Source organism: Erpetoichthys calabaricus, chromosome 3, assembly GCF_900747795.2.
Source record: "Erpetoichthys calabaricus chromosome 3, fErpCal1.3, whole genome shotgun sequence".
Classification (NCBI taxonomy): domain Eukaryota; kingdom Metazoa; phylum Chordata; class Cladistia; order Polypteriformes; family Polypteridae; genus Erpetoichthys; species Erpetoichthys calabaricus.
In genome coordinates, this window is record NC_041396.2 from 207,214,498 (window position 1) to 207,231,425 (window position 16,928).

The 16,928-nt window shown below is 37.2% G+C and overlaps 1 protein-coding gene and 1 long non-coding RNA gene across 3 annotated transcripts in view; one reads left to right on the plus strand and one right to left on the minus strand.

Annotated features, from left to right (window-relative positions):
* Window positions 1-287: 287 nt before the first annotated feature.
* Window positions 288-14,002, minus strand: LOC114648602 (uncharacterized). Its single transcript, XR_003715725.2, has 3 exons — window positions 13,876-14,002; window positions 2,688-2,759; window positions 288-855 (listed from the first exon to the last, which is right to left on the minus strand). It is a non-coding gene; the product is annotated as an uncharacterized LOC114648602 (long non-coding RNA).
* Window positions 12,977-16,928, plus strand: part of sh3bgrl2 (SH3 domain binding glutamate-rich protein like 2) — a 51,566-nt gene continuing 47,614 nt past the window's right edge. Inside the window, exon 1 of one of the 2 annotated variants that reach the window (XM_028797725.2) lies at window positions 12,977-13,273. In XM_028797725.2, coding sequence (XP_028653558.1) covers window positions 13,229-13,273 — 45 coding nt within the window. In that variant the 5' untranslated portion in view covers window positions 12,977-13,228. The remainder of the gene's footprint in view (window positions 13,274-16,928) is intronic. The other variant, XM_028797724.2, reaches the window with a different exon arrangement.

Sequence of the window (16,928 nt, forward strand, 5' to 3'; positions counted from 1 at the left end):
ACAGCTGAGATGTTGTTGCTCCCAGACACTTCCACTTCACTATAATGGTACTTATAATTGACTAGGGCAAATCTAGCAGTGCAGAAATTTCACATACTGAATTGTGGCAAAGGTGGCAATTTATGACAGTTCCATGTTTATAAAGACACTGAGCTTAAGACCTATTCTACTGCCAATGTTTATCAATGGAAACTGCACAGCCATTTGCTTGAGTTTATGTATTTGCTAACAATGGGTGCAGCTAAAACATGTGAACTCAATTTGGAGGGTTGTCTACATACGTTTTGCCATACAGTGTAATAACATAACAAAAACTATGAAGAAATTATTGACAAACTAATCACACAGTTGGTGCTTTTTTTATTTTTTTAATGAATTTTTTCCTCCTGGGTGACTTTTCTATCAGCTTGTTTGCTATTCATATGCTTTAAACACTTCATTACAGATACAAGTTTCCAGTTCAAATTGAACTTTATCAGAGAGGGTACATTAATCTTTTTGTAAAAACAGTATTTCACACAACATAGCAAATGAAAATGACTACAGAGTTTTAAAAATGGCATGAATAAAGCTTCAGGGACTGTCATGTCTTGTACAGGATCATAAGGGTTGTACCCCATCATCAGGGCTTTTTTGAATCTTAACTAGGTCAGTCCAGGTCCAAGAAAGAGAGCACAAAATAATCATGAACTCTGTAAACCTTAAAAAAAAAAATAGAATTGAAATAAAAAAGGAATTGGGCCTAGTCTGCCTTTACCCAGTTCTTGGCAGCTAATAGATTACTGGCATAACATTTGCTAAAAAGTTGAAGACACTGTGCATTGTGGCATGAAGGAGTGGTCCAGCTCCCCAAACCTGAAACAGACAGATACAGGCACAAGTTCAACACAATACATGATTTTTTTAGTTTCATGGGAAACACTTCCTAAGGCACAGCTGTTTCCCTTGTACTGGACCTTACTGTATTTAATATTCTGCAATGAGTCTACCTGAGCACTCGGAGTTTAAGTAGCCACATGCTATAGGCAAGACATTCATCCACCCAAAGGAAAATGCAACAATGTGGTGCAAAGGATTGTAACCTCAAGAGACTAAATTTGATTTTTATAGCACAGGGCAAATCAACCCCTACACAGCAGACAGGTCACATCTGAAAAGATTCTGGTGGTATCATCATGTTTTGTGCACACATTTCAACATCAGTGACTGATAATCTTGTCAGGATTAATGGAAGTAGGAATGGGCCAGAATATATAAAAAAGTGGATCAAATCCTGATACTCTCTGCCAGAAAAGTAAAACTAGGAAAAAAGTTTATATTTAAAGAGAAATCATACTTTCAGAGGGTATAGTGGATTAAAATGAAAAAAACTAGATATGTATGAATGGCACAGTTGTAATCCTGTCCTTTTCCCCATTTAAAATCTATGACATGACCTCAAAATTACTCTTTGCCATTGTTTTCCACTAACTTGACATAGCATGATTTGGTTTACTCCTTTACTATGTGCAAAGATTAAGAAATGTATTAAAATTATCACTGTCTGCTACAGCTGACAGAGACTGTTCACTAAAATATTAATCAGAGGCATGAAGGTTTTAGCTTTTGCAATTGTTATAATTATTTTCTTACTAATCTCTGCTTTTTTTGGAGGAGATGTAGGACTGTATGACTCGCATATTTAATTTACTAATCAAATACTTACAATTCCCAGCATGTAAGGTGCTTAAATATGACAAATGGTATAACAGCTGAATAATTTTAAGGTACAGCAGTACTGAAAGGTATTTAAGTTTGTCATATGTTCCTTTTCGTAAAACACATTGTGTAAACACATGTCAACAAATGCTGACATTGGAGAGGTGGCTCTTTGGCTAAGGATCTGTGCTGGTGTCTGGAATGTTGAAGGTTCAAAACCTGTTACTTGCAGAAGGGGTCCTGTTCCATTGGGCCATTAAGCAAGAACCTTAACCTGAAAATTGCTCCAGGGGCGCTGTACAATGCCTGAACCTGCGCTCTGACCTCTAAAGGTTATGTGAAAAGACAATTTCCTCACAGGGATTAACAAAGTATATCAAATTTAAAAAAAAAACAGTAACAACTACAAAATCAAAAGAAGCACTGACCAACTTGGGAAACAATAAATAACAGGGAGCTACCAAGCAGAAGAAATACATAATAAATATTATGTTGTAATTAAATCCTGCAAACACTGAGTGTAAAATAGGAAGAAACCTTGGACAGGATGCCAATCAGTGCAGGATCTACCAATGCAAATGCAGACAATCTGGAATTATCACATAAACTAACCTGCACATCCTTGGGCATATTGGAGGACACCTGGAGCATCCCAAAGTAAACCCATGAAGACATGGGAAGAATGTGTAAACTCTAGTCAAACAGCATCTGGACATGGGATTCAAACCAAGGATGCTGGATTTCTAAAGCAGCAATGCTAACCACTGTGCCACATATTACATAAAATAAATAAATGTAGGAGCTTCTCAAACTAGAGTGTGAGAGTTCCTTCTGGGATTGACTGATATCAATTAATCAAGTACATTTTTTCTATATCTCAGTCAGAAAATGGTATTTGAAACAGCTTCACAAAGTTACAATTTAAACTTTGTTACAGAAGTTAGTTTTCTTTATATAGTGTTCAAAAAGATGTGACAATAAAGTCTTACCTGTAGCATTTGCTGCCAACATTGGAACAGGCCTTTTGCAATTTGCTTTCAAAGCACTTTAGTGGTCATCATCTGTAATAGAGAAATTGTGTGCACTGTCATTAAGTTAATTAGATTCAGTACATTTGAGCAACTTTGCTCCAGATCATCCTTCATAATGTGTGTAACCTTTTTTTGAAGTGTGTTTCTTTGTCTGACTGGAAAATGTCACTTTATGAGCAGCTTCAAATCATTCTATAAGCAAGTTTCATCAAATATTCAGTTAAACAATTTTGTATTGGTACAGTGGATAACATTACTGCCTCTCAGATACAGTGTCCTGGGTTCATATCCAACACCTGTGCCATACTCATATTGAGTTTGCATTCTGTCCACATGTACATGGGCTTTTCTTAAGATACTCTAGTTTTCTTCCTTCATCTCTAAAGATGTACAGGTTAGGTTACCTGGTGATTCCAAATAGGCTTTGTATGACTGCAGGTACCTAAATGAACTGGTCCTGTAATAGACTGGTACCTGTCCAGGGGTATTTTATGCCTTGCACCTAGTGCTGCCAGGATAGCATATGGCCCCTTGCAATACTGGATTGGATTAAGTGGGTTTGAGAATATGATGTTATACTACAGTGTTGACAATGTTCTTTGACAGATGAGGAATTAACGATGACTGCCGATGCCCACAATGTACCAAGCTGAATTCTCTATTATATACCTGCAGGCGAACACAGGAACTTCAGAGAGTCAGAGTCAAATTATCTGTTGCAATTTTAATACCCACCACTGTATATGGAATAAAATGCAATGAAAAAGTACAGTTGCAACAGGTAGGTAGACCTGTGTTTTTAACATATTTCTGTCTCTTTTAACCAACCTCTAAATTGAAAGTTGATAACAAAGCAAAGATGAGCAGCTGTTGTTACATTAAACACTAAAATGAAATACAAAAAACTGCATGTAGCTAGCACATGACCTTCTTCATATTTACAGCATGAGTACAGTATATAGCATGAGTTTACCAAAATACTGTATATGAAAGATACAAGACCACTTGGTATATTTTTCACATTTAGCCCATTATAATGGAAAATCTATTCATTTTTTTAATCCATAGCTTATTTCTGTAACTAACCATATGAAATATTTGGACTCTCATTTTTGCTTAACTTTGAACCTCTAATTAATATATCAATTCACTTTTAACTTTGTGAATTTTTAATTAACTCTGTTATGCATGTGTGTCTGGGGTCCCCAGACAAGTTCAACTGAGGTAAGCAATGCCACTCTGGAACGAGAGGGGGAGCTGTTGCTACTGGTATTCTGTCCTTTTTCCACAGGACAGAGAAGATGCCCAGTGAGGGCAATCCCACCCACCTGTGACTTCTGAAACAATTCCCACCCCTTTCAGCCAATCTGTCATATAAACTGACTGCACAGAAAGGTGGTGTTTTTAGGCATCATTGTTATCCCTAACTTCCCCAACTGGACACTCTCACATCATTGGCTGAGCCTTGATATCCTGTCCATACCACAAACTAGAGCAGTGACAAGACACAGCCTTAACAGAGTCCAACATCTATAGTGAACAAATTCAAATTAATACTGAGAATTCTAACAGCTCACATTGTGTTCATATATGTAACAAATAACACGCAAGATCAGCCCTGTTGGGAACTGTAGTAGGAACACTTTTCCTAAATACAGTTAGGTCCATAAATATTTGGACAAAGACAACTTTTTTCTAATTTTGGTTTTGTACATTACCACAATGAATTTTAAATGAAACAACTCAGATGCAGTTGAAGTACAGACTTTCAGCTTTAATTCAGTGGGGTGAACAAAACAATTGCATAAAAATGTGAGGCAACTAAAGCATTTTTTAACACAATCCCTTCATTTCAGGGGCTCAAAAGTAATTGGACAAGTTAAATAACTGGAAATAAAATGTTCATTTCTAATACTTGGTTGAAAACCATTTGCTGGCAATGACAGCCTGAAGTCTTGAACTCATGGACATCACCAGATGCTGGGTTTCCTCCTTTTTAATGCTCTGTCAGGCCTTTACTGCAGCGGCTTTCTGTTGCTGTTTGTTTGTTGGCCTTTCTGTCCAAAGTTTAGTCTTCAACAAGTGAAATGCATGCTCAATTGGGTTAAGATCAGGTGACTGACTTGGCCATTCAAGAATTTTCCAATTCTTTGCTTTAATAAACTCCTGGGTTGCTTTGGCTATATGTTTTGGGTCATTGTCCGGCTGTATCATGAAACACCACCCAATCAATTTGACTGCATTTAGCTGGATTTGAGCAGACAGTATGTCTCTGAACACCTCAGAATTCATTCGGCTGCTTCTGTCCTGTGTCACATCATCAATAAACACTAGTGTCCCAGTGCCACCGGCAGCCATGCACGCCCAAGCCATCACACTGCCTCCACCGTGTTTTACAGATAATGTGGTATGCTTTGGATAATGAGCTGTTCCACGCCTTCTCCATACTTTTTTCTTGCCATCATTCTGGTAGAGGTGGATCTTGGTTTCATCTGTCCAAAGAATGTTTTTCCAGAACTGTGCTGGCTTTTTTAGATGTTCTTTAGCAAAGTCCAATCTAGCCTTTCTATTCTTGAGGCTTATGAGTGGCTTGCACCTTGCAGTGCACCCTCTGTATTTACTATCATGCAGTCTTCTCTTTATGGTAGGCTTGGATATCGATACACCTACCCCCTGGAGAGTGTTGTTCACTTGGTTGGCTGTTGTGAAGGGGGTTCTCTTCACCATGGAAATGATTCTGCGATCATCCACCACTGTTGTCTTCCGTGGACGTCCAGGTCTTTTTGCGTTGCTGAGTTCACCAGTGCTTGCTTTCTTTCTCAGGATGTACCAAACTGCAGATTTTGCCACTCGTAATATTGTACCAATTTCTCGGATGGGTTTTTTCTGTTTTCACAGCTTAAGGATGGCTTCTTTCACCTGCATGGAGAGCTCCTTTGACCGCATGTTGTCTTTTCATAGCAAAATCTTCCACATGCAAGCACCACACCTCAAATCAACTCCAGGCCTTTTATCTGCTGTGATATATGGCCAGCCGTTCATCCTGGCCAGTACCCCCAGGCAGCCAGGTGGAGCTCTCCCTGCACCATGGAGGTGCCCCGAATACCAGCAGAGAATCATGGACAGTGGAGTTTTCCTTTACAGCCCTACTGGATACCTTGGGGGCCAACAGAGGACACTGCAGGGAGGCCCAGAGACTCATGCGTGCACTATAACCTGGAAGTACGTCTTAGTCACAGCGACAGAAGGAATGACGTACTTCCGGGATGAAGAAGAAGAGTTTGAGCTGGGTGAAAGGGTGGCAACGCGTCTGGGAGAGTGGAGGATTGTTTGATTATTGATTATTGTTTAGAATATTGATTTATTGAGTATTGTGGAGTGTAGGTGCTTTGTGCACATTGTTATTGTAAATAAACCATTATTTGGACTTTTACCTGGTGTCTGATGATTGATCCGAGGGTTGAAGGGAACGAGAGCGCCCCCTATCTGTCACACTGCTTAATTGATAATGACATAACGACGGACTTGCCCACACCTGCCCATGAAATAGCCTTTGAGTCAATTGTCCAATTACTTTTGAGCCCCAGAAATGAAGGGATTGTGTTAAAAAAATGCTTTAGTTGCCTCACATTTTTATGCAATCATTTTGTTCACCCCACTGAATTAAAGCTGAAAGTCTGCACTTCAACTGCATCTGAGTTGTTTCATTTAAAATTCATTGTGGTAATGTACAGGACCAAAATTAGAAAAAAGTTGTCTGTGTCCAAATATTTATGGACCTAACTGTATGTGGACCACCATGACACTGAATAGACGTATTAACTACAATATCCCAACAATGGTAACTGCTTGAAACATCTCTGTTCGGATCTCCTCGGGCCACCATAGTAGTTTCAGCAACAGTGATGGGATCCCCCATCCAACAGAAGGGTATGCCCATTGTGAATGTCCATAACAAACACCCTGCTCAAACCTGAGGAGGCTTATAAGTGTACCAAAACACCATGGTCAAATGTCACTGACAGACTTTGTATTTATTTTGCCTGACCAGAGGCCATATGTTTTGGACACTCTTGTGAACATGGGATAGAGCTGTTAACTAATCACCACTTGGTAGTGACTCGGGAATACTAAAGAAGCAGTTAGGATGTCCTGGGAATGACTGGTTGAGGCTTCCGTTCATGATGAGTTCACCTTCTAGAGTACCTCCAAGAGAACGTCCCATATGCTGAGTAAAGACAGGGGCATTGAGTCTGAATGGACCTTGTTCAAGACTTCAATTATGGAAGCAGCTTCTAAAAGCTGTGGCCTTAAGGCAGATGGTGGAAACCCTAGCACCCAATAGCGGACAACAGAGGTAAAGGAATCTGTCAGACTGAAGAAGGTGGTCTTTTGGTAAATGCTTTCTGTGGGATTTCCTGACTTGGTTGAAAGGTACTGACAAGCCCAGAGGACTGCTACAAAAGTGTTTCCTGTAGAAGCTTGACCATGGGAGTAATCTGGAGTGGTCATGGAGATGGACTACTGAGACTACTATTCGAAATGTAAAATAATTACAGGAGAAGGAGCTGGGGTGGTTTTGTGATAGTGGCCCTCCAAACTCACAAACTTAAAGCTGCACATATAAAACTTAAAGTAGAAAAAGCAAGTTTCTGTCACATAAAATGTAATTAGCGTTTTTTTGAAATTTGAGTTCAGTTGCTGTGAATAGTATGTTTGAAAAATTTGAATTTTAAAATCTTAACAGCCTGAGCTTAGTACTGAACTCAAAATTCACACAAGTCTTTCTTTCAAAGTTCTAAATGCATATGGCAAATTTTGTGAAGCACTGAACAATTGGTCAACTGTTGTTGCTATTGCTACAGACTTTAAAAGTTTGGATCTGAAAGATGGAATTAACCCAAAACCAAATCAATTTTAAAGATTAATGAGTTCAAGTTATCCACAACGTTTAATAGGAATTGGTCCTTTCGCCACAGAAACACAGATATACTGTACATCTTTTAAAAATGCTCAAAACATTATAGAAGTATCAAAAAATGTTTTCCTTTGAAAACTTGAAGCAGATTTTTTCATTAAAACAATACTTCCTCCACATATGAAACATGGAGCAAGTAAAAATAAGTGCATAAAAATGCTACAAGGCAAAATGACCCTGTCATCTCACAGACTCACACCGTCCCTTTTATTCCACTGAACCTGAGGTCATCTGATCAAGGGATGGTGTCTAGCATCAGGGTGCCTGTGGATGATAGTCTCATAATAATCACTCCTCATGTCTGATATAAAAATCCTTAAACTCGGGAATCTGAAAAATTGCACCAAGCCATTTGTACACTGATTATAAGCAGCTGATTATTCTACTACATTCAAAAAAGACACTCCATCCATTCTTCCATCTTCCAAACCCACTTTTCCTGAAGGTCGAGTTGCAGCTGGACATCCTATATTACAGTACACCTGAGCACAGTCCATATAAACTAGTCTAAAGATGTAGATTTCTGACCATCAGGTGAATACAGCAACTGATACGTTTCTTTGAATTTGTGGGATGCAAATGAGTTTTCAGTTTGTCATTTAGTAATTGGCTACTTTTGGAATTTGCCAAGATTATACAGTATGTACATTTTTAATTCTTTTTTTTTTTTTTTTTTTTATATTTTTATTTTATTAATTTTCATTGTAATCATTCCATACAAACAGATCCATTTATAACCCAACAAATTTGAAAACAAATCAAACCCCATCCCTGAGAAGGAGAGCTTAGCTAAAGGAAAATTTCTTTAAGCTTTTTAATAAGGCAACATTAGACAAAAGAAGGGGAGAAGTAAATATCTATATAAATAAGAGATGGAGAAGGGAGTTAAATACAATAATAGTTAATTCTCTTATTCTAAAATAATATTGATTAAATCCTGCCAAGTTTTGAAAAAATTTTGTACAGATCCTCTAACTGAAAATTTGATTTTTTCCAATTTCAAATAATATAAAACATCAGTTTCCCACTGACTTATAAGAGGAGAATTAGGATTCTTCCAATTTAACAAAATAAGTCTGCGTGCCAAGAGTGTAGTGAATGCAATCACCGTTTGTTTGTCCTTCTCCAATTCAAGTCCATCTGGAAGGACACCAAACACAGCTGTTAGTGGGTTAGGAGGGATTGTGATACTAAGGCTGTCTGAGAGGCACTTAAAAATTTTTGTCCAAAATGATGTTAGTTTGGTGCAGGCCCAGAACATGTGACCCAGTGAGGCAGGAGCTTGGTTGCAGCGCTCGCAGGTTGGATCCTGGCCTGGAAACATTTTGGACAGTTTTAAGCGAGACAGATGAGCTCGATATATAATTTTTAGTTGAATAATTCTATGCTTTGCGCATATAGAACTCGAGTGAATTCTCTGCTTTGCTACCTTCCACTCCTTTTCTGATATATTGATTAAGAGATCTTCTTCCCAATGTCCTCTTGGATCTTTGAAAGGTAGGGACTCTAATAAGATTTTATATATTGCGGAAATAGTGTTTGTTTCCTCGGAATTGAGCAGTATTTTTTCCAGCATTGTGGAGGGTGCAAGGTGGGGGAAATCGGGCAATTTCTGTTTAACAAAATTTCTAATTTGAAGATAGTAAAAGAAATGTGTAGCTGGGAGGTTAAATTTTGAACGTAATTGTTCAAAAGATGTAAATATGTTGTCTATATAAAGATCTCTGAGCATTTTAATCCCAAAACTTTTCCAGGTATTAAAAACTGGATATACTTGCGAAGGTTGAAAGAGGTGGTTCCCTTGCAAAGGTGCCACTGATAAAAGATTTTCCATCTTAAAATGCTTCCTAATTTGGTTCCATATTCTGAGTGAGTAAAGCACAATTGGGTTATTAGTATATTTGCGATAACTTTCATTTATTGGAGAGCAAAGCAGGGAATATAAAGAAGTACTACAGGATTTTACTTCTATTGCAGACCAAGCCTGTGTATGTGCATTTATTTGTGTCCAGGTTTTTATGGCTTGTATGTTTGCTGCCCAGTAATAAAACTGAAAATTAGGTAAAGCCATGCCACCTTCTGCCTGAGGTCTTTGTAGGGTCGCTCTTCGGATACGTGGGTGTTTTGAGTTCCAAATGAATGAGGTTATTATTGAATCTAACTGTTTAAAAAACGATTTATTGATATATATTGAAATGTTTTGAAATAAAAAGAGAAGTTTAGGAAGGATATTCATCTTAACACTGTTAATTCTTCCGGCTAGAGTGAGATGAAGGGTTGACCATCTATGCAAGTCTTACTTAATTTTTTCCATACAGACGCCAAAATTTTGTTGATAAAGAGCTTTATGTTTACTTGTGATATTTACCCCTAGGTATTTAAACTGGTCTGCTATGGTAAAAGGTAGGGTGTCTAATTTAATATTATATGCTTGTGAGTTCACTGGAAAGAGTATACTTTTATTCAGATTAATTCTAAGACCAGATATCTTTTGAAATTCTGTTAGTGCTGTTAAAACAGCAGGGACAGTGTTTTCTGGGTCCGATATATATAAGACCATATCATCTGCATATAGAGAAATTTTCTGTTCCAGTCCTTCTCTGACAATCCCCTTTATCTGATGAGAATTTCGGCAGTGAACCGCCAGTGGTTCAATAGCGATTGCAAACAACAGTGGCGACAAGGGACATCCTTGTCTGGTACCACGTTCTAGTTTAAAGTAGTCTGAGCAAATTTTATTAATACAAACTGAAGCTTCTGGACTGGTATACAGTAGTTTAATCCAAGCACAAATATTCGGGCCAAACCCAAATTTCTCCAATGCAGTGAAAAGGTAATTCCATTCGATCATGTCAAATGCCTTTTCTGCGTCTAATGATAGTAATATCTCTGGGGTGTTTGATTTTGCTGGTGAATATATAACATTAAACAAGCGTCGGAGATTTGAAGATAGATGTCGGCCTTTAATAAATCCAGTTTGATCTTGTGATATTACCGAGGGCAGCACTTTCTCCATCCTTCTAGCTAGGATTTTTGAGAGTATCTTAACATCATTATTCAGGAGTGAAATTGGTCTATATGATGCACATTGTAACAAGTCCTTATTTTGTTTAGGAAAGACGGTGATTAATGCTTGTCGAAATGTTTGAGGTAGTATTTGGTGGTCTTTAGCTTCTGTAAATGTTACCAATAAGAGTGGAGCTAGCTGAGTGGAGAATTTCTTATAAAACTCTACGGGGTAACCATCAGGGCCTGATGATTTCCCGCTTTGTAGTGACTTTATAGCGTCTAGTAATTCTGTTAGCGTTAGAGGTTTATCTAGTTCCTCAGCACTTAAAGCATCTATTTGTGGTATTTGTGAATTATCCAGAAATGCATTAGATTGCGTGTTGTCTTCTTTGGGCTCAGTGGAATATAAAGACTTATAGTAATCTCTAAATGTGTGCATTATTTTATTATGGTCGATGATTTCTTCTCCATTCTTGTTGGTGATTACTGGTATTGCATTGTGAACTTCTTGTTTATGAATTTGTTGAGCTAAAAGCTTATTAGCTTTTTTCTCCGTGTTCATAGTAATGCTGTCTAGACTTATAAATAAGTTGTTCAGTTTCTTTAGTTGTTAAGATGTTAAGTTCTGTATGCAAGGCCTGCCTTTTCCTGTGAAGAGCTTCACTTGGACGCCTGGCTTGTTCTTCATCTATTCTAGTAATTTCATTTCTTAGCTCTGACACTTTCTTGGTTTCTAATTTATTTCTATGGGAAAGATATGAAATAATCTGGCCTCTTAGGAAGGCCTTTAGAGTTTCCCAGAGTGTTCCTGCAGAAACCTCTGTAGACGTGTTTGTCTCTAGGAAGAAGCTGATTTGTTTGGATATAAATTCTGTGCAGTTCTCGTCTGCCAATAAAAGAGGGTTAAGACGCCATCTGCGAGGTGAGTACGAGGGGCTTATTGATTTTAGCTCCAAGACTAGAGGGGCATGGTCAGAGATAACAATTGTGTCATATTTGCATGATTTAATCGTAGGCAGGAAATTATTATCTATAAAAAAATAATCAATTCTTGAGTAGCTATAATGCACTGGTGAGTAGAACGAGTATGTTCTTGAGTTTGGGTTAAGAAACCTCCAGGGGTCTGATAAGCTGTGATCATTTAAAAACTGTGTAATTATCTTTGCAGTACATTTTTAATTCTTGAATATTTTGATGTTTTAACATTTAGTTTACATGACAACGAACACAACTTTTGCATAATTTGTTCCTCCTGTTTATACGGGTTCCTTTGTACACTTGTACTAAATGTCTCAGTCGCCTTGCTGTCAATCTCATGGTTTTCAATCTGACAGATACACTTCTGCTCAAAATATAATTATACAAGTAAAAAAAAGAGCAACATTCATGGGTGGGCCATGAGGGCTGCAAGATGTAATTCCAATCATGAACTCGAAATATATTTTATGACAGTTCCAACTGATATATCATTTATGAAATTATGATTTATCTAGCTCCCCCACAGCCCTGCTCAGGATAAAGCCTGTTTAGAAAATAAATGCATTGATACGTATTTCGTAAGATTCTGGATTCTTGAGGTTTCTTACTTTACTAACTGCAAGTCAACGATGGAGCAAACAACTAGGTCAACGGATAAACCTTGTACTATTTGCACGTGGTTAAATTTCCCAACACAACAAATCTTTTAGCGGATATGTATTCACAAAGTAATCTCTACGTTGGTAAAACATTAAACCTGACTCGTTAGAATAAAAGATGGAATAAGACTTTCAATATAATGACACAGTCCATTAAAACCAATAACTTAATTCCAATTAAGATGCCCACTTAAACGACAACACACTGTCTCTGCATCCCACTGAGATTGAATAATACAGTGGCATGACTCCTCAATACGGAAGCATATTACCTCAACGTACACTCAAATTAAATAAACTAACGAACAAGTGTGAATATTTAATACCACTTGCTGATTCAGAGTTATTTAGTTACAAACAAATAAATACTTTATCGCAGATATGAGTTAGTAATTCCTACATCACGGATACAGACTCGTACTGTTTTAGCTGGTTAGTTTGTCTTCACTTCCATTTTTGATAGCTTTCGTATTTAGGGATTTTGTCAATGTAACGTCATCTTTTTTCTTATGCTGGGAGTTGTAGTTTTGGAAATGACATTTCAACAACGGCGGCATACATGCACACCAACCTTAAAAAACCCATCATCCATAATGCACTGGTCTTGAAGTTTATTGGTGCGAAGCGGAGTTTAGAAGGCGGGTTTCAACGCTCCCCTGAAACCCATTAGTGCCTGCTGGTGGAGAGAGCTATGAACGCAGATGGGCGCGTTATTATAATAATACTAAAGCTTTAGGTTAGCGCTTTCATTTGCACCTAGCTGTAACTGACAAAGCGCAAAATAGTGACTTTGCAGCTATCACAGGCAAGTTGGATAATTAAGAAGAAATCTTTTCCGTTGCTGAACAGACCCCGACATCATTTAATTATTAATAATGGTCATTCGCATTTTTGTCGCTTCTTCATCTGGTTCTTTAGCGGTAAGTGTTATCCTGGAAAAAGCGCTTGTTGCTGCAGGTATATATTTAGTGCTGTTTATGTACAACTTTAGGTTATGACTATTGTATTTTTTCTCGATTTGGTAAGTGTTTCAGTTGTGTTCTCTGCCCCGAGTGCAGTTCATTTTCAGGATGTATGTAATATAGTTGTGTATATAATCCTCGACAAATGTAGGATTATAATATGGTAGGCGTTCCGTTGTAAATATGATGAAGCATTCCTGTATGGAGACAATGCATAAGAGTCGTGCACGATACCCCTTGTTATGTATAAAAATCATTTTATATTGACATTAGAGTTGATTTTTTTAAGTGTTCACTTTTAACATGATATTATCTTTTCCTTAAACGCGTTGCGCATTCCTGAATCGTGTTCCCTTATGCATTTTGTTTATTAAACAAAATTTGAATCTTTTGTTAAATAAAATGTACCGCTTTCTAAATTGTGCATTCGTAAATGCCGTCGCACTATTCTACGACGCTGTTTTGCAAGAATGAGTAAAAGAATTGTATATTATGCGTTTCTTTTTTTCCTCAGCATTGTGTAGTCTAAAATGTTTATTTACAAGGATGCAACTGCGTACCTTCAGGTGAATATAGTATTTTCTGGAATTCATCGCGTAACTGGAGGTGCTCCAAGGTGAACATTTATCCTGAAGTGCCACTCCCCGCTGTCATAATTTCTAATTTAACTGGACCGACAACTTCAGCAGGTTTACGCCAGCAGGCGTATCGCGTATATTGCGAAACCTATTACTTTTGTACCACTGTAATCGTGGCTCTTTTCTGAAATATAGTTGCGTACAGGGTTAATGGTATTTGCAAAATACCTTAATTACAACAAGTACGTTAAAACGTTAGATTTCAATCATCATGATTTGTATTTAACAGCCTTAATGGCATGTTCTCGTTTAACTTGTCTCGGCGGTTGGGTGTGTTCACTATCACACCCATGGAGGCTTTTAAAAAATTCTTATCTGTTGACTGTTGAACGAACACAGCCAGCTACGACAGGAACCATCCTGTAAACTTGGGGGATGGTTTTAAGAGATATTCTAGGATTAATAATTAATACAAGTTGTTAACAGAGGCTAAAATCCTACTCGCTTCCGGCAGTGCAGTCTGCAAAGTGGTTTTTGATCGAAATGGATGTGGTAGTAGCCTTTTTTAAATGATCAGTTTCATGAGGATTGACGACGAGAGTTTGTAATATTATTATTATTATTATTATTATTATAATAATTTTTTTTAAAGATTTATTGATATATTTTTGACAATATGGTCACAGTTGGAGGGCACAAAAGAGCTCAGTAGGAGTCAATTTATAGGTGACTTATGCAGTATTTACAACTGTATGAAAGTTTTGCCCTGCTTACGCCATACAATCAACAGCATTTACCATCATAAATTGTAAACTGTCACTTTAACATGCCAGCTAACTGCAAAATAAACACTATGTAGTATTATAATCTGCTTGTGTCTTTTTGTTCAAACTTTTCACTAAATCAATTTGCTATAATTTTTAAAATACCAGGGAAATTCGCAATATGAAGTGAAGTAAGGTATTTAGACTGCCCCCAAATAAATCTTCACAATATTTCAAGGGACACTCACAGTTTATTACATGTATCATCTTTTCCCGCTTGTTTAACGTAGGCTTACTTTTTTTTGGTTTAAGCAAATGTGCAAGGTAAATGATCTGCATTCTTCCTGTTTAAGAATATAATAAGTTCATCATGACTGATCTGTCTTAGGCATGCAACATTTGCTTAAGAAACAGTGTTTTTAGTTGCAGGAGAATAAAGAATTTTACTCTATATACAGTTTATACATTTTGTTAAATTCAAAACTGAACAAATTATTAGTAACACAACATGTTTTGTATCTAGTACTACTGTCTCTTGCTGTGGCTGGATTTTTAGATATTAAAGTTTGAAAAGCTACTGCTTTGCTTGCAACAAGACTAATAACCAAACATATCCATGTAATACAGTTCAGGGTTTTGGGGTCCAGCAGTCTATCCCCATAGCTTGGACTGCAGGGCATCTCTAGGTCCACTCACATACTGTGCCTATTTAGATTTGCCAGTCAACTGAACATGCACATCTTTGGGGATATTTTTGATAAACCTGCAAAGAGTGTGTCCCTACAAAGGGGAGGTGTCTATACTTGTTTGGAAAAATCATACGACATAGGGTGTGTTTTGGTTTTTATTAGTAAAATATCCTTTTCTGAGTCTGTGGCATAATTTTACTTTATAGCAGTTTGCAGCACTTAAATGCCTTCAAGGCTAAAAATGGTGTTGCATGAATTTTACCAACAGTGCTGTATGAAGTGAAAGCTATTTATAAACCTTGAGTAAGTATGTTGTAGCAATCCCTTCAGAAAGAAGAATTACATTGTAACTAGAAAGTTGTTAATTTGATTTGACCTCATTAATGTTAATTTGATTTGACCTCAAGAAGCAAGAGAAAATTTTGTCTCATGTATAATTAGGAAAATTGTAATAGACTACATAGGTTTAGCAGATTTTCCCCATATTTGACCTTTCTGAAAAGCCAATCGAGAAGGAGGTTGAAACAAAGCATATAACTTAATTTACTTACACTTTTAGTAGACATTTGATACGCTTCCTCTTCCAAACATTACATTTAAGGCTAGACATTATGGATGGCAATTGTGCACTGCACGTCATGATGCAGAAATTTGACAGTTCTGGGCGTGTGACTTATGCTACATTCAGGCGTTGTGGGAGAGATGAATCTCCCACTGGGGTAATTTCACATAAATTCTTTTTATGTGCTAATGGAAAAATTCAGAGGTGATTTTGTTTTACCCAGTTTTTAAGTAGTGATATCACTTTTACCTTGTGTACAATAGCACATTAGTACAGCTTAATTAATGAAAATTAGTAAAAGAGGTAGGAGGCACAAATAAATTTTCAATTCTCAGTAACTAACCATAAATTCCTGGTTCAAGTGTGTGGTAGAAATCAACATCTTACTTAAAGAAAGCAGGCAAGAGAAAAACTGTTCATTGTATCTTTTAATTACTCCTTGGCAAAATGCCTTAGAGGGAGCATTCTTCAAAAGTAGTCTGTTACAGCATGGTCAGAATGATCACAGAATGAAAGCAGAAGCTCAGACTCATAGATAACTGAACTTGCATAACAATGCTGATTAATGCTTAGTCTGATTGGTTAAAAGACATGAGGTGTTTAGCATAAATCACAACCAGCCTAAATAAAAGTCTTTCTCCTTTATATCCTTGTTCCTCAATATTTTTTAGTTTAGACATTACCCTTGAAACCTCAGTGTATGTGACAACTGTCCAGTTTTATTGTTTACAGGACATCTGCTGATCCCTTATCATACATTTGGTGTATTACATCAATCTGCTCCCAGTATATTCTTGTTTTTGTTGTTCACTTGACCTTTGCCTGGTTTCCTGATATGTTTGAACAGGTTTCCAACGTGTATTAACCCTTTTATACTTCTAAGATGACTATGTGAGCCCTATGTCATATTTTGCTTCCACAAGTGCATGGATGTACAATTCTGGTCATGAGTTTTTTGGTGATGAGTAAACCTGGCAGTGGCACAGGACAAGATATTATATAATTTTTAGGAAATTACCA